The sequence below is a fragment of the Mesocricetus auratus genome, unplaced genomic scaffold (genome assembly GCF_017639785.1).
Source record: "Mesocricetus auratus isolate SY011 unplaced genomic scaffold, BCM_Maur_2.0 Super-Scaffold_4256, whole genome shotgun sequence".
NCBI lineage: Eukaryota > Metazoa > Chordata > Mammalia > Rodentia > Cricetidae > Mesocricetus > Mesocricetus auratus.
In genome coordinates, this window is record NW_024429182.1 from 114,249,998 (window position 1) to 114,268,388 (window position 18,391).

Sequence of the window (18,391 nt, forward strand, 5' to 3'; positions counted from 1 at the left end):
TTCCATGTCAAATTTTAAAAAAAATGAAATTTGTTTTTAAAAGAAAAGAATACATCTCAGCAGGACCATGACAAAATGTTTTGGCAAATTCCTTAGATTAAAGCCCACAAAATCCATGCAAACCGGTAGCTACTCTAGACCAATACCCTTGCTGTAACAAGGACTTCTCATTTAGCAGTCACTGAATGAACAGCTCTACAGCTAACGAGGACCATATGGCTCAGAGTCCAAGTGCACAATGGAACACTGCACTCCATGTCCTGTTTCTGATGAAGAACTTGCCTCAAGAACAGCCTAAGAGCCTCAGTGGGTTCTGCAAGAAGTGCAGGAATCAAGCCAGGGACAAGGAACAATATTCACAGAAAAATTAATACCAATCAGTTACTTTCAGTGGTAAGAAGTACTGGGGGGGGGGCGCTAAGGAAAAACGGAATGAGTTTAAACAAACCATCATAACAAAATAGCTTCCAAAAATTTAGAATCAAACCTGTAGATCCAGAAAGGTTGGGTCATCTATACTGACGTTATATGAGTAAGAAGTCTCTTTTTAGTTTCCAAACAAATGGCACCCCCACTTAAGACAGAGCATCACCATTTACTAAAGCAGCACATATGTTTGAACTACATATCCAAATTGCTGACTCATATGCTGGTGACTCAATTATACTAAGCTAAAGACTCCAGAAAAAATTACGCACTATGGAAAAAGACAGCCTTCAATGGTGGAGTGAGTGGAATAGCCAGCAGCACCTTACCCAGCACATTTCCTGGGGGCACTTCCTCCAGATCTTGCAGCTCCCTTCCCATCAGAAGATACAGGTTCTCCAGAGTACAGCATGCCATGTGTGGGACAGGAGGCAGGTCATCTGGCGGAGTTGAGAAGCCTAGTGGAACCTGCCAGAGAAAAATGATGGAAATCAAGTGAGGAGATGAGTGAGGTATCACAGAGCCTTCAAGCTTTTAGTAAGCAGCAAGACACTGAAGGTCACCTTGTCTCTACCCCAAAACACACAAAGCTGAAATGTTATTTTCAATTCTCCATAGGTTATGATAAAAACGAGTCACATTTGATGAGCAAGTTCTGCAATACTAAAACCTCTCACATATTTAAAATGTGTCTCAATGCTCACCTATAAGCTCTGAGATTAAAAAATTCTTCTGTGACCTGGTAACTCCCCTTCTGCTGGTCCAGAGCCCTTGTTAATATGGATGAGCATTATGCCAGCAACAGTTCTTAGGACTATACCATGCTTCTTCAAATTTCATCATTAAAATTGTTGGGCTCTTCTGATGATGTTTTGAAAAGTATTCAATAACAACTGCGCTAGTGCCTTGAGACACATGAAAATAACTGATAAAAACACCATAAAAAAGCTGAGCACCTACTGGGTACGTATGCCACATGGTTAATCTGAAAGGGAGCATATGTTGAAATACTAGGAACACTGGAGAAAAGACAGAATGCACATGCATGTAAACACACACAAAAACAGCAGAATTATGAGCCCCCTCCTTCATTATTATTAAGGAAACACTGTCACGTATGATTCAAGGTGTGAGTTTCATAGGTGTTCAGAAATATATCCTCCATATCCAAGTACCCAGGAAGTATTTCAATCAACCAATGCATCTTTGGTGCCCACTAGTACTAAGATGGAATAAAATATCTTAGATCTAACGTATGAGGTCAAGACAGCTCACATCACAAAGAGTGACTGACAGAAAAGGAGCAAAGCAACAAAACTCAGGGGTTGAGAACAAAGGCAGACTTGGGAACCTCAGGAAAGAGATGGCTTTCTGACATGACAAACCTCAGTGTCCATGTTCTATATGACTGCAACTCTCAAGAGCATCTCTAAAGACAAAATGGCAGAAAATCTAAAATGCAAGCAACACCTCAAGCCTGATGGCACAGGCCTATAATCCAGGTACTTGGAAGGCTGAGGCAGAAAGATCACAGTTCAAGACCTGCCTAGGCTACAGAATGAGCTCAGAGCTATCCTAGGTAACTCAGTGAGGCTCTGTCTCAAAATAAAAAGTAAAAAAGACTGTGGCTATAGCTCAGTGCCTGCCATGAGCATCCCTGGTCCAACCTCTACTAGTGTGTGCGCAAGCAGCCCATGTGCACACGCTGTGCATGGGCGCTCGCTCCTCCCCCACTCCCTCTCTCAGAAGCACATCTTTTCTAGTTGATTCTGCAAAGGAGAACAGCCCATCAACACCCTGATGACAGCAGTGTAAAATCCCAAGGACACCCAGCTAAGTCAGACCCAGCCCCAGAGTCTTAGAAAGTATAAGCCAATAACATGCACTTTTCTAAACTGCCGGATAACACACAGCAACAGAAAAACAGCACATAGGACATGGGTAGGATCTCAGTAGGGCTAACTTCCACAGTGGGTCTGAGATATTTCACATTGCATTTTAAAAAAGTATCACCAGACCAGGATTCCCATGGCTCTGACTCCATGGAATCAACTGTCTTTTGTGTTGCTCAGCTGTAGATACATGAGCAACCGGTTTCAATCTGTAGTCACAGTGATAGACAACACACAGACGGTGGTGAACAGGAGTACTCACAGGATTTTTAACAGCCAGTGAGTCCCTGCTTCAGAGAACAATCCCTACCACTGGGACAGTTCAGAGTACGTGACTCTCAGGGACAAGCTAAGAACTTCTAAGATCACAACAGTTTCCCACAAATCACAAGTCTCTGTATATCACACCAAGTCCTGTGCAGCACTGCAGAGAATAAACTGTGCACAGTGGAGACTGAGGACAAACTTTCTTCAGCTGCTCCCTGTCTCCTAACTGCATCTGACTGCACTGTCCTGGTCTCCTACAGATAAGCTACTTCCATGAGGCCAGGTGTTTCTGCGTCTGAGGGGTCATGTCACTCACTTCTGAGTTGCTTCTTGCTGGTCCTGTCTGCCACTTTTGCGTCTTTCTCATCCATTTTAATACCAATGCCTATGTCATGTGTTCCCCAATAATTCTGGCCTATGGCCTCTTACTGCCCTGGCTCAAGCATTTCTCCTTGATGGCTGTCCACCCGTTCTCAGACAGGCCTGAGTAGACTCCAGGCTATGCAGGCGACACTTCCTGCCTGCTTGCTTCCTATACCTTTTGCTCGAGTCATTGGGATTTTGGCTCTGTAGACTTCTTGAAGATGGACCATTGCCTTGGCTCAGGAATAACATCCCCATCTACTTCTTCCCTCCATCCCAAAGTGACTCTTACCTAGCTTGATGTGCAAAAGGCCCGAAAGCTGTCTATCTGCTTTTAAGGTTCTCAAATGCTACTTACTATAGGAACCACTTACACAAAATATTGCCAAGACAACACAACAGAAGACCCAGGAATTGGGGTGCCTCTTGCCCATTCACCTATTCTTCACCACACCTAGTCAGTCTCAAAGTTGCCACACCCTTAAAATAAGGCCTTGAATTTTACTCCTAACTCTTACCCGTTGTAAAAACTCAACAGGGCTGTACTTGGGTCCCAATACAAAAATTTTCTGTCCTCTTCGAGCTACGCCACTGAACACACGAGCAAATGCAATGAAGGCTTCTTGGCTGCTTTCTTCCTGGGACACAGGTTGAGGGCTAACATTTGCCACATTTGGCTCATCACCTGCCAGGCACAAAAAGATATTCAGTGCCACGAATGCTCATTTCAACCTAGGAGCTATTTGTACATACAGAAGAAATGTGAACATGAGTATCTGCTCCAAGAATAGAAACAATATTAACAAAAACTATGATAAAAGTTAAAAGATAAGGGACAATGCAGCAAGATTAACAAAAATGTCCAATACTTTACACCAAAGCCTGTTTAGGAATGCTTTACCTCTTGGCTCATCTCCCTGGGGACTTGTTTCAAGGGTACCTCCATCCTGGGTGGAACCCTGGGGTGCCTGCCCCTGTGTTCCTGCAAGCCTCTCTGCGTGTCTCTGTCGTGCACGTTCACGTCTTTGGGCAATTTCTTCTTGAGTGAGAGGCCTATGGGATGTCACAAATACGTTACGATCTGGCAGTACCAAGTACCTCTCAGCTCTGTCAAGAACAAGCTCTCATCTGTCCACAGAGGTGATGATCAGTCCCAAGTCCTCCCAAGAAGTCTTCTCCAAAAGGGGAGCAGGCTCTCTGGCCTGCTGTGTCCTCAGAGGCTCTGAACCTATGGACTGGTGCACAAATGCCCATGGCCCCAAGCAGCACCAAGTGCAGTCACACGACAATTCCACAGACACCCAACAGCTCTTCTGGTAGAGGCTGACAAGGAGAAAGAAGAAAATGGCTAACAGGCAGGGATGCTTGGAACACCCTGAAAAATATGCAAAAGGCCATGATAAGAAATGAGGTTTTCGGCTGACTTGAACAAGTAGGAGCTCATGGACCCTAGATTGATAGCTGGGAAACCAGCATAGGACTGTCCCAGATCCCCTGAACGTGGATGTCAGTTTGGAGGTCTGGGAAATCTATGGGGCCTCTAGTAGCCGATCAGTATTTATGTCTAGTACATAAATGGACTTTGGGAGCCCACTCCACACAGAGGGATACTCTCTCAGCCTAGACACACAGGGAAGGGTCTAGGCCCTGTTCCAAACGATATGACAGACTTTGAAGATCCCCCATGGAAGGCCTCATCCTCCCTGGGAAGCAGAAAGGGGATGGGATAGAGGGTCAGTGGGGGGGGGCAGGAGAGGAGGGAAGGGAGAGGGAACTGGGATTGACATGTAAAATAAGCTTGTTTCTAGTTTAAATAAAAAATAAATTAATTAAAAACAAGCTTGTTTTACATGTTTTATCTGAATATCTAAGGCTGAATTTCTACAATGGTCTTGCATTTCAATGACAACTTGTGCCTATAGTTTAATATAGTACACTTCTTACTTTAAAAAGCATCTAGTCTGAAGGATAAACTGCATGGCTACTCCACAGTTATTTAACAAAAGGTGTTTTCAAGAAAAAAAAAGAAAGAAATGAGGTTTTCAAAAAAAAATTAGGTTAGCTGGGCATTGGTGGTGTACGCCTTTAATCCCAGCACTCGGGAGGTAGAGGCAGGAGGATCTTTGTGAGTTCAAGGCCAGCCTGGTCTACAGAGTGAGTTCCAGGACAGCCTCCAAAACAATACAGAGAAACTCTGTCTTGAAAAACCAAAAAAACCAAAACAAAACAAAAAAATTAAATAAAAAAAAGAGGCTTTCTTTCTAAGTTCAAAAGTATGTCTTCACGGAGAACGAACATTCACAAGGAAAACTGCGATGTCGGGCTGAGAACTCACAATTCAGCAGCACTAAAAGGTCAAATTCAAACTATCAGCCATTATTAGACACAAGCGATACTCAAAAAGAAAAGGCAATGTGTACGTGGGATGAATGCCAGGGTCAGTCTGAGGAAAGGGAGGGGCCGTCAGCAATAATGGGATAATGCTTGTTTCTTTTTTTCCTCTATGACAAGTGACTCTGATTTCTACCAGGATAGAGAAGGCACTTTGGAGCCTTAATACTGCAAAAACCACTGTAAAAAGGAAGGTTGAGGCTGGGTATTTAGCTTAGGAATTTGGGTTTGGAAGGGAGAAACCAGGTAAGTGAAGGGTCCCAGGACTGGCCTCCCTTTCAACAGGCATTCACATGAACCCACCTGCATATTTGAAGCCCACACAGAGCCGGACAATCCTGGTCCTAAGTTGGTAGAATCTGGCATGTTTAGTACACACTGGGGCTGCTGGGACAATGCTTGAGCGTAGGCTTGAACAAGAGCTGCAGAAGTCTACGACGCTGCCTCCTTCCCATGCTGCCCCTCACCTTTGACATCACCATTTCTGTTTCACTCTGCTGTGGACACCCTGAAGCCAGTCTCCGCCTCTTCTCCCACCCCACCTTGCCTCTTTCCTGTCCTTTCTGCTTGAGCACCAGTGGCTGTGCTCACACACAGGGCATAGGCACTTGCTTTTTACCTCCCAGAAATACATGCTCTTGGAGTCAATGACATTTTGAGGGGTTTTAACTCATATTGTTCACTGCTATGCTCTTCAGGTACCTGCTGGATAGGGAAACTAGTGCTACCTGGCTTCCAAAGGGAGCATCTAGACCTAGGAGCTGGCTCTCCTACTCAGACCCAGCCCACTCTAGGTAATCAAAGTGAGAGACCTCCCAGCACCGGAGGGAGAGACTGGACACTACTCCAGGAAATGCTCTCCTCTTCTTGGAACATGCCTGCACCCTGCTTCCTCAGAACTACTGCAAGAAATGCTCTCCTCTTCTTGGAACATGCCTGCACCGTGCTTCCTCACAACTGTAAGCCATGGTTACTCTCTGTCTTTGCAGCAGTGTCTGATTTGTCTACTTCCTGCCTTTCTTTGCCATCATCAACAGCCATATCTTCTGCTCCTGCTCTTCTGTCCCAAGCTACACACTTCTGCTACAAGTATGTATCATTGAGTCTTTTGCTAAAAGAATGCCCAGGAGTATCATCCATGATTGGTGGTATACATATGTAATTAATCCCAATGCTAGGGAAGTGGAGACAGAGGATCCCAGTCTAACCTAGGAGGCAAGCACTAGATCAGTTAGAAATCCTGCACACACACATGGGCATACACACACACATGGGCACGCACACACACACACACACATGTGCACACACACGAAAATACCTGAAAGTATGAATTAAAATACAAATGTAGAATATATATGGTATTCATTGTTATTGTTTATTATCATTAGTTTAAGAGTACAGAAATAGAAATAAGCACACAGTGTGAAGAGAACTGTTCTCTCACTGGTCTATACACCATGCTTACCACTTCACACATGTGACAGCTCATAGCCACTACAGCAATCGAAGACAGCACATGGTATACCCCCACTCAGGAAAACAGAGACTCAGAAAGCTTAAGAAAGTTGACCCAAAGTTAAGTGAATACTACATGAGCCATAATTCAACTATAATTTGTTGGGTCTAAACTCCAGTCACCATCTTCCAGTTGGTAAAAATTAAAAATCACTACCTTAAGAAAAAGCAATTTAAATTTAGCTCTGGTTACAAAAGAAGTATAGTCTTCACCTTTATTAAAGGCTAAAGCCCAAGTTCATGACATGGTGTAAAGTCACCATTTAAATCGATATTCGGCATATTCACCTACAGTCTTGGAACTCAGGAGACTTGAGGCAGGAGGCTTGCCAGTCTGAGGCTAGGGTTCTCATTTTTGTTTGTTTTATCAACTTGAAACAAGCCACGGTCATTTGGGAAGAGCGAAACTCAATTGAGAAAATGCTTCCATCAGCTGTGGGACATTTCCTTGATTAACCATTGATGTGGAAGGTCCCAGCTCACTGTGGATAGTGCTAACCCCTGGGCAGGTGGTCTCGGGTTATATAATTATGAAAGACTAAAAAGCGCCAGGCGTTGGTGACATACACCTTTAATCCCAGCACTCAGGAGGCAGAGGCAGGTGGATCTCTGTGAGTTCGAGACAAGCCTGGTCTACTGAGCAAGTTCCAGGACAGCCTCCAATACAGAAAAACCTTGTCTCAAAAAACCAAAAAAAAAAAAAAAAAAAAAAAAAAGACTAAAGCAAACCATGAGGAGCAAGCTAGTAAGCAAAGTTCCTCCATGCTATCGGCTTTAATCTCTGCCTCCTGATTCCTGACTCCTTCCATATGGACTGCAGCACAGACGTATACATGAAAACACTCTTTCCTCTTTCAGTTGCTCAGTCATGGTGTTTATCATAGCAATAGAGAAAATTAGGAAACCTGAGTTACATGATCAGATCTTATCTATAAGTAAATAAATAAATACCAGGCAAAAATAATGTGCATTTCTAGTGACCAGTCAGTATAAAATACATAACTGACTGCCACTTAGTCACCCACTGATGAATACCTACTGTGCCCTATGCTGTTATAGACACCAAGATGCTAGGAGAAGGAACAAAACAGGCAGAGGGAAATCCACAGGAGTTACTTAAGAATCTGCTAGACATCCAGTATTTATTCCGAAGAGGAATTATTTGCAAGAAAGCAGAGTTCTGTGGGTAAGGAAATAGTTGAGGGCAGTGAGTTAGCTAGGTTACAGATAACCACCACCTCCTGAACAGAGAGCAGTCCCCAGCACTAGAGGAGACCAGAGGTGAGGCTGCTAACTGGAGACTGAATATTATGCTGACACACAGATTTGGTTCAGAAAGGAAAAGAGCCAGAAACAGAAGTCCATCCAGCTTCAGCTGTCATGAACAATGACCACACTCTGGCCTCTGGTGCTGATGGGAGAAATGGGTTGGTGGAAACTTGTTGCAGTCAGTCCAGGTGAAAACCACGCTACAAGGTAGCACAGATAACAGAGCAGGTGACCCAGAAGAGGCATCTGTCTGATGTAAAATAAAAGCTGCCCAGGGACAATAGGGCAATTCTGCCTGGAGAACTCCAGTTTCTTAAGAACTACAGTTCAGAACAGCAAAAGCAAAGGCACAAAGTGCCAAAAGGCTGGAGTTGCTGAGAGTTAGCATGGGTGCTGAGTGCTGACACGCCATGGGAGGCTGGAGAGCAGGTTCTACAGAGTGCTGAGGAAGACACAGGCTTCAAAGCCAGGTAGACTGCATTCAAATTCTGGTGCGATTCCTCTGGCTATGTGACCTGGAACACACTATACATTTTTTTCCCTAAGGCTCTGTAATTCCTTCACAAGTGAAACTGAAACAAGAGCTGTTGTTAGACCCAAGTGGCACAGTCAGTGGTGTTGCAGGAATATTGTAACAGCTTAATGAACTGAAACCAACTGCTGGTTCCACAACTGCAGAGCTAAAGCTTGACCTGCAGCGTGGCTACCAGACTTGTGCTTCCTCAGAGACGAGCAAGCAGACCAGCACCAGAAGAGAAAGCTGCCACAGTTCCACGCAGTGAGAGAATGCAGGGACTTCATGTACAACTAAGATGGGATAGCTGACAGTGAGGGCAAAGCCTGATTGCACTCTGCAGGTGCCCAGCGCTCTTTCTTCTTCTTCTTCTCATCACCTGTCATTGCTTAGTGTATGCTAGTCTACACTACAAAAGAATATTTCTTATAGTTTTGGTTGTGAGCCTAGCCTTTAACGGCTGAGCCATCACGGGGAAGAACCTGGGCCATTCCCGGGATGATGTGACAGACTCTAGAAATCCCTCATGGAGGCCCTTGCCCTCCGTGGGGAGTAGAGGGGGGAATGGAGTGGGGGTGAGGGGTTGGGAGGATTGGGAGGTGGGGGAGGAGGGGAGGGAGAGGGAACTGAAAGTGACATGTGTAAAAAGTTAAATAAAAAATATGGGGGGAAAAAAGAATATTTCTACTACAGCACTGATGGATGAGATCAGTTCATCGCCAACGGCCATGTCTTCAACTCAAGGGCAGTACAATTTATATGAAAAAGAGCCAGAAGACAGAAAGGAACAAGATAGGGATGATGACTTTACTCAGACATATTTGAAAACACTGTAATATATAAAGTAAGTACTAAAACAAAGTAAAATAGGTAAAACAATCTTATGGAATAGAATTAATAATTGCTCCACCAAAACACACCAGGACATGAAACACTATCAAGAAAAATACTCATAAGAGACATAGTGAAGTAGTGGAGTTATAGTTGCCATTATTTTCTAGGAAAAGATAAAGGATGAGTCACAGAGGAATTTTTAAGTGGTAAAAACATGCATTTGAAGCCTTGGGAGAATGTTCTCCAATTCTTTAGCATCCTCTAGTATCTGAGATATTCTTAGTGGCTACAAATACAATCTCCAAGGATGTTTGAAAACTGTCACTATATGGAGCATTGAAAGCTCGCTGGGACAGTCTACAGTTACATACTCCTTGTCAACTTTTCACTTACTTTACTTACTGGGTTACCAACTCTTTCCTTTACCTCCTCTCTAGTTCACACATTTCCTTCTCAGGTAGTACCCTTCATCTACTCATTCATTCATTCACTCATCATTCATTCATTCTCTCATTTCTCTTCAGAACAAAAATTCTGTTAGATTCTTTTGTTCAAACCACTATAAAAAAGCTAACAAACAAACAACAAAAGTCTTACACAACCTTTCTCTTAAAGAATAAAGCAGAATTTGATTGGAAAAGAAGAGACTCCCTAGGATGAGGTATAGCATAAAGGACAGGACCTTGTTGATGAAACAGCACAAGTACCAGAGAAAGAGAACAATCATTGAAACACATTGTAGGGAGTCGGATTACGACAGGAGTGATTCCCCAAAATTCAGACACTTTGTGCTCTGCATCATTTGTGGAATATTTACTTAAATGGACAAATATTCTTCTTAAGACTTTAAAGTCTCACCATATAAAAAAGAAAAACTATCATGACACAAAAAGCAATAAACATAAATATACATTAAAATAAGTATGATAATGAAAAGTGCCACTGCACTCCAACAGTATACTTCATATTTTATGGAAAACTAGATATTGAGAATCAATAATGGTTTTTAAGCAGGAGACCTAATCTTCAGATGGAAGTCTTTGCAAAGATTATTTTGAAGGGGAGGCAAGATGGCTAATGGGGAAAAGTGCTTGCTACCAAGACTGAATATCTGAGTTTGATCACCAGGACTCCCACGGAATAGGAAAAGAACTGACATCTGACTTCTACACATTGTCCTCTGACCTCCACAAAATAAGTAAGCAAGTAAATAAATAAATGTAAGTTAAAAAAAAAACTTTTGAAAAAAAGGTTAAGAAAGATCACTCTGGAGCAGGGTGAGAAATACACTGGAGAGTTTCAGGCAGGGGAACCAGCTCAGAAGTTGCTTCAATTATTTCCAGAAATGACCAGGGTCTCTAAGAATGTATGCTGGGATCTATTCTCTGCCTCTGCCAAGCCTGTTTTAGACACCTGACAGGGATATCTGGGCTCCGAGCCAGCATACTTGCTGATGCTAATACATCTCATCTGGGAGGCGAATTGCATTAAGGAGTGCTACCCCACTTCCCTGCCTCCTGCCAGGAATCAGACAGCCAGGCCTTGAGCTCCTGAAGTGAACCGCCTGCTCCTCAGAAAGAATAAGAAGAGCCACCACCATGCCACACTTCCTGTCCTTGGTCCTAGAGTATGATCACTCCTCAGAACCCTGCCATAGAATTAATATCTCTTCTAATTAACCCCCCCATTACACAGTAATTTTTCTTAGTGTCCTCCTGAACCACCAGCCCCACCCAAACCTAACAGGATCTAAACTTGTTGGGGAGGCTGGAGCCATGGGGAAGAGAAGAAGACATGGGGAGCAGACAATGGAGAACAGAAGGGCTTTCCAAGACTCTGAACTTGACAAATCCTCTCCACAACCTGACAGCCCTGCAGACACAACCCACAGTGATGATCAGACACCCAGTCTCCACTGAGGTAGACATGCCTAGAGACAGGGAAGGCTGACTGCATCATATCTGACATGCTCAATGAAAGGTTAACTGTCCTTAACAGAGCTTTTACTAGCCTTTAAGCTTACATCAGTTCAAGTCAATATTCCATTGGTGATTCCAACAGCTTTCTTCTACAGATGTAACAAAAGGACAGATGATTTAATGGATTCTAAGTTACCCCAGGGATGTGCACAGTCCAAGGCAGGGGTGAGGAGGAGTGGCAACACCTGTGCCTCCCAGCCACACCCCAGTTCCATGCCTCCCAGTCAATCATAAGCCTTTCCCCTAGCCCAGCCCAACTTTCCACTTTCTCTTACCTGGGCTTATTCTGAGGCAAGGTTTTCGCATCAACTGCAAACATTTTGGAAACAAAGATAATAACTGGAGCAGTATCTTCACTTCCACATTTCATAAAAGCTAAATAAACAGGAAACAATATGTCACTGCTTTTCTCAAGATTTAAAACCTATAAATGGTTGTGAACAGCAATTGCATTTAGAATACAGCATCATCGAAACACGTTAACTCTTTACAGCTGTGATAAAGCAAGAACTGGATGATATATAAAAAGGAGTAAAGCCGAAGGGTGGGAGCTGGAAGGCTCCTCCCACAGACATAGCAGCTGGTGACAGGGCTTGGCCACCCACAGCAAACCCTAATCAATGTTTCTCTGTATCCAAGGGAGAAGGTATACAACAAAGTACTGCTACCAGGATCAAAAGCCAATAATGGAGTTGCTTAAACGTTCTTTTAATCCCTTATAATGGCAAGTTAAAGTATGAAATGAAAAAAAAAACAATGTGTTATCAGGGTTGGTGAGACGGTTCATCAGTGAAGAGCACTGACTGCTCTTCTAGAGGACCCAGGTTCAATTCCCAGGATCCACATGGCCGCTCACAACCATCTGTAACTCTAGCTCTCACTTCTGATTCCATGGGCATCAAGCAAGCAAACAGACGTGAATGCACACAAAAACTCATATGCAAATAATGATAATCATGATACTAAAATTTAAAAATAATGTATCAGGATAGTAACAAAACTCAGAAATAAAGACTCAGTGCCATAGAGAAGTCAATTCTCTTTAAGTATATAAAGTTTAACACAATTCCATATCAACATATGTCAGACCTCAGAGATACTCATCTTTTCCAGAACCTAAACACAGGTATAAAACCACTGGTATTCAGTTTTTAGAAAACTCATTACCTCTTATCAAAATAATTTCTACAAAGAATGAAACATTTAAAAAAAATCAAACAAACCAGGTGGTAGTGGCACATGCCTTTAATCCCAGCACTAGGGAAACAGAGGCAGGCGGATCTCTGTGAGTTTGGGGGCAGCCTAATCTACAGAGCGAGTTCCAGGACAGCTAAGGAAACCCTGATTTGAAAAACCAAATAAACAAACAAACAAATAATTAAAGTATAACAAGAAAACTACAGGCAACAAGAGCTCAACAGTTCTGAGCATGTCAATAACATCAGTCAGACTGCAGCTAGAGAACACAGAATTGGGTGCAGGTGAGAGATAATGGCGACTGCCCAGAGAAGTGGGTGGAAATGCTGGGCAGTAGTTGGATTCTGGATGTATTTTAGATGAAGAACTGGCAGCTATTTTCCAATAAGTCCAGGGGTGTGAGGTCAATACAAGAACCACAGACAACTCAGCAGAAGAAAGGGTGGATGCAGCTTTAAGTTCAGCAGGAATAATCAGAAGAAGCAGGTTTGGGAGGCTGGGGTATGTCAAGCACTGAAAGCTTCTGAAGCAGAGTAGAGTGGAGGCGGGGGTGGGGGTGAGAGCAATCTATACAAGTCTAGTGAGTCTGGAGGTCAAAGAGCACCTGTGCATGCAGACACAGATGAGGAATCTATGATCATGTAATTGTCATGTAAAGTCAGAAGGAAAGGGGAGCTCACCAAGACTGCAGATAAAATGAGGTATAAGGAAGGGATCCTGTGTGTGACTTCCAAAGTCAAAATGCTGGGAAAAAAGCGACATAGGAAGTAGTAGAATGTAGTCAAGGAAGTCCAGGTTCAGAGGAGGAAGCAGTCAAATGCTAGTGACTGATCTGATCAGATGAGGATGGGAACTGGCCGTCTGAGTAACAAAGTCAGTCAATAGTGGGCCCCACTACAGCAGTTTGTAGATTGGGGATGTAGGGGTTACAAATTTCAGTATAATGAGAAGAACTGGAGACAATGAACACAGAAGAGTTCCACTGTGCCCTAAGCCTGGAATGCTACTGGCTCATATATGAGGAATGTGTACCAGCAGTTCTTAAGCATTAGTACAGTTCCAGGATTCACTCCTCCAGTCCCTGAGAAAGCCATGGCAGTGACTTCATAGCTCAGCAAACACATGCTTGGCAATTTAGGAAGATGGAGTACAGTGGGAGTAGGAAATGAGAACAGCAAGCAGGAAGGAGTCTAGGTCAGTGGCTGCTAACCAGAGGGCTTAGCAATATGCTAGAGTAAAAGGAAAGCCTTGGGAGAGGACATGGTCAGGTCTAAAAGTGGCGATTTAAACGTGTGACAAACTGGCCTTCGGCAAAACAGGGCAACCCGGACTGGGGACAGTCAGTAGTGTAGTACGCGGCAATGTGCCCATCGTTCCTTACCTGATTTCAGGGCTTGGGTTTCCAGTGGAAGAGACTCAAATGTCTGTGATCCTGTACACATCAGTCTCTCCACTCGCTCAGATGTCATGTCAAGAGGACTGGGCAGCTTCTGACACACCATAGCTAAGGCCTGTCGTTAAGGAGTCTATGCTTTCAGAGTGATGGCACTGAAACAGTCAGTCATGTTTACACAGAAATGCCTGGATGTAAGGTAACACTGCAAAACCTGCATGTGCTAGGATGTCTACTGACTCGAAGTATCTTTCTTGAGTCCTTTGTTTCTTATCATATACTTTGTCAGCTATTTTATTGTTAGTGTATTTTTAGAGTACAAATATTGTTTAGAAAAGAATACTTCATAGAATTAATATTAATCAACATTAGCACATTAATTTTCCTAGTATTTCATATTGCTTCAAGATAGAACATGAAGTAAACAGAAAAGACTTACACTGGATTGGAATGGGTTATTTCCAGAGGGTTATCTGATTGCCAATGAAATAATGTTTTCATCTTATTTTATAAAATCCAGCTAATTAAAAACCACTAAAATAAAGGATACCGAGAACAGCTTGGGATATGGGGAGCCACTGGCTACAAATGGCATTGATCTGGACTTTAGGGTCTGAATGTCGTGCCTCCCGGGCTCCAATTTTTAATCCTAAAGAAGTCACAATTTTATCAATTTTTTCTTTGTCCCTATGGGAAAAGATGAGATAGAGAAGGCATAATAGATATGAATGAGTAGCAAAGAAAATTAGTTTAATTTTGTTTAACACCTTTTTTTCTTTGTACATTACTTTTTCAGAAGTGGCTAAAAATAAGTCAAAGGACCCTAACAAGCAGGCGACTCTCCAAGCTCTCTATGCTAACACCTTCTAACTCTTTCCGAACTGTGCACAGAGTACCGTTCTACAATTTACTGAAACAAGCAATGTCTATTGGAGCAGCTTTACAAAGAAATGCTAACACTGATTCTGCCCACACGGTTAACAAGTTTACAAAGGCAGCCTTTTTTTTACACTTATACTGGGTGAGTTTTTCTCAAGTTCCTGATCTGACTGTTCCCACCACAATCACTGCTTCTTTAAACTGTACTTACATAAAGCAAGGCCCATCGCTTCTTTGCAGCCTCTGCTCTCATCACCCCAGTAGGCTGCTGTTCCAGTCCTTCCTCTCTCTTGCTCGAGCTGCATGTACTCCTTTAAATTGTTTCCAAGCTGTATAGCTAACTCATCTGTGAAGCTCTGTTCACTGTCCCAGTCAAGCTCAGCTATCTAATAGACCATCAGACTGGGAAGTGGGCAAATTACCCTGCCTTAAGACAAACAATTTTACAACAGCCTTACTTTTTCAAGACTGCATCATACAAACTCCATATATTTTCCAGGATCAACTGTACAAATAAAGGTTTCTTCCCTTTGGCCTACAAAGAAGAACATGACAGCTTCAGTACCTGAACATTGACTACAGTCACGCCTCATCCCAGCACTGTCAGTGTGGCTTTTTATGCTAGAGTATTCAGTGGTAAAGACAAAAGTCATGTTCTAAATAGCCCGTAAATCATATCCAGTAAGTCACCAATTCTCTTCCTTTAGGAACCAGAGGGGTGTTGAAATAACGTGAGCATTTGGGGGACATACCTCAGGGGCTGCCCCACAACTACATAAAAAAAAAAAAGCAACATCTGAGCTGCAAGTTGACTTGACTCAAGGCACGGGGCTCTCTCTACAGACTGACATTTAATTGCAGACTTTACTTGTTCCATGGAGACAGACACATAGACACACATACAGCAAGTCAGATGTGGCCAATTAAAAGTATTTATCAGCAAGCTTGACAACCAGTTCAATCCCTGGCACTTATATGGTGAAAGGAGAAAACCAACTCCTTTAAGGAAAAATTTTAAACAAAACTCTATCTTTTAAAGATCAAACTAAATAAAAAAATAATAGTTTGAGTAATGAGAACCTAGGGTTATATGAATGCTATTGCACAAACATGAGATGAAATACATATCAAATGACTCCTTTCTGAAGAGCCATTGGCAATATTATCATTATTATTAGCTAATGCCAATTAAGAGCCATTGCCTTGAGTGTCCAGTTTAAAGAAAATCATCAAAAGAAATTTATACACAAATGTGACTTTGACAGCTTTACTTACATTATGGAAAAAATTAGAAGTACACAAAGGCAAAATGTGTATCTTCAAAGTAAGTGCCCAGGATCTAAGATTTAGAGTACTCAGAAACCAAAAACAGTTTTCTAGCCACTTAATCTAATTTACTTAATTTTGAGACAGTATCACTATTTCTCAGGCTGGCATAAATGCCAAGGAACTGACCCACCCAAGCTACTGGGGCAATACACACATATTACTGTATTCAGCTTGCTCACGGTATTTAAAACTGGAACTCCACAGAAATAATGCTTGAACATAAGACTCATGTACTTTTTCCAAATCTATGCCATATAAAATCCCCCGTGAACTCATCTGCATAAACTAAGGCTGAGTAGTTTCTACTATAGCTATATATAAGTTTTCTATAGCCAACAATCAAAGCAACAAAAACCACACTACCTGATCAACTTTCATAATCTTCTTAGCCTTCATATTTATGTAATAATCTCCCCACAGGGTCTTCAAAAGAACTTCCTTCTTGATGCCAATTTTTTGACTATAGATTCTGGCAAAGTGCTCAATTCTAAAAGAAAACCAATAGTGCATGTAATAACATTAACAATGAAAAGAGCTAACACGTCACTGTTTCTTTGCTATACTATTCAAAATGCTTTATACATACTACTAAACCTAGTATTTTCAACTGTCTTGCAAACTTTTCTCATTTTATAGAAAAGGATAATGACACAAAGATATTACACAGGTAGTGAGATTGGGATTCAAACACAAACAAGGTGACATTGAGGCCTGTGCCACTGTTCAACATTCTGTATATTGGCATGAATTAGAACTCAGGCTGCAGAACCTTTGTGAAATTTGACAAAAATCAGAAGTCAAGGAAGAAAAGGTGCCAGCTACCCATCATAAGTTTATTAATTACAGAACTATTTTTGGTCTTCAATGCTGTAAGTGCTGTTATTCACGAGGAAAATGAACTCTTGAGTTCTAATCTGCCAAAACTAGAGATATAGCATCCTAGAATAATCAGTCACATATACACATTTATTTCATTTTCATCACCCCACAGAGAAACCAACTAGCACCAGTTTCCACCTACTGGAGAGGAGTCAACCACAGTGAGGTGTAAGGTATCCTCTGGTTTAAGTGCTTAGGGACCACTTTCCTGTAGGAAACATTACTCATCACCAAAAGCTTGTCTGGAGCTCTCAAAGCACAAACATGTTAGGAGATGCTGCTCAGAAACAGGTCACAAAGACCACCTGTACACAGCTCTTCAGCACAACACCCAGAGCTACAACCACAGTGATGATAAGGGTAAACTATCCTTGGCTGAAGGTGATATGGTCATCCATGTAGAAAAATTCACGATTCTCATGCTCTACTGACTGTTCTAGACAGACTTTGATGATTCCCCATGGAAGGCCTCACTCTCCCTGGGGAGTGGATGGGAGCTGGGATGGGGGAGTTGAGTAGGGGGGGATGATAGGATGAGAGGGAGAGGGAACTGGGATTGATATGTAAAATAAGATTGTTTCTAAATTAAATAAAGATTAACCAACTAAAGCAAGACTGCATGCAAAGCTAACATAAACATTGCTTCTCTATATGCCAGCAGTCTCAGCAAAGAAGACAGACAGCAAAATAAGTCTATAATCTTACTCCGCATTCTGCCATCAGGAAAATGTAGTGCTATGTGTCTTTCAGTATGGCCCAAATCCAGAACAATGACACCATGAAATGCTGTCATGGGTAAAACAACAGTTACTCCATTCATTACTAGTAGGAATGCAAAGTAGTACAGCCTCTTTGGAAGACAGTATGGTGGTTTCTTAACTATCTAAACATACTTACTTGTGATGCAGCAATGGTATTTAAGTATTCACATAAACTGAAAGCATATGTCCATAAAATATGCACATGGATGTTTATAGCAGTTCAATTCACAATTTCCAAAATTTGAAGCAAGCAAACAAAGTGTCCTTTAAGCAAGTCAACAGACAAACTGTGGTGCAACCAGAGGAGGGAATACGACTCAGCACTAAGCAGAAATACATGGAGGCAATGTAACTGTTCACTGCTATCAGAATGAGGTCAACCAGCAAAAGCTACATGCCGACTTTGCTATGTGGCATTTTAAAAAGTCTAAACTATGAGAGAGTTAAAAAACCACTGGTTGCCAGTGGTTAGAGAGAGGCAGGAATGAAGACTGTGTAAGTTT

The 18,391-nt window shown here is 42.3% G+C and overlaps 1 protein-coding gene across 2 annotated transcripts in view; it reads right to left on the reverse strand.

The window, feature by feature from the left end:
* Positions 1-18,391, reverse strand: part of Efl1 (elongation factor like GTPase 1) — a 128,375-nt gene that overhangs the window by 79,969 nt on the left and 30,015 nt on the right. For both annotated transcript variants that reach the window (XM_005077846.4, XM_021231686.2), the window contains exons 8-15: positions 16,612-16,735; positions 15,378-15,454; positions 14,591-14,727; positions 14,029-14,151; positions 11,726-11,825; positions 3,850-4,001; positions 3,467-3,633; positions 756-894 (exon numbers count right to left, since the gene is read on the reverse strand). In XM_005077846.4, the coding sequence (XP_005077903.1) occupies positions 756-894; positions 3,467-3,633; positions 3,850-4,001; positions 11,726-11,825; positions 14,029-14,151; positions 14,591-14,727; positions 15,378-15,454; positions 16,612-16,735 (1,019 nt within the window). The remainder of the gene's footprint in view (positions 1-755; positions 895-3,466; positions 3,634-3,849; positions 4,002-11,725; positions 11,826-14,028; positions 14,152-14,590; positions 14,728-15,377; positions 15,455-16,611; positions 16,736-18,391) is intronic.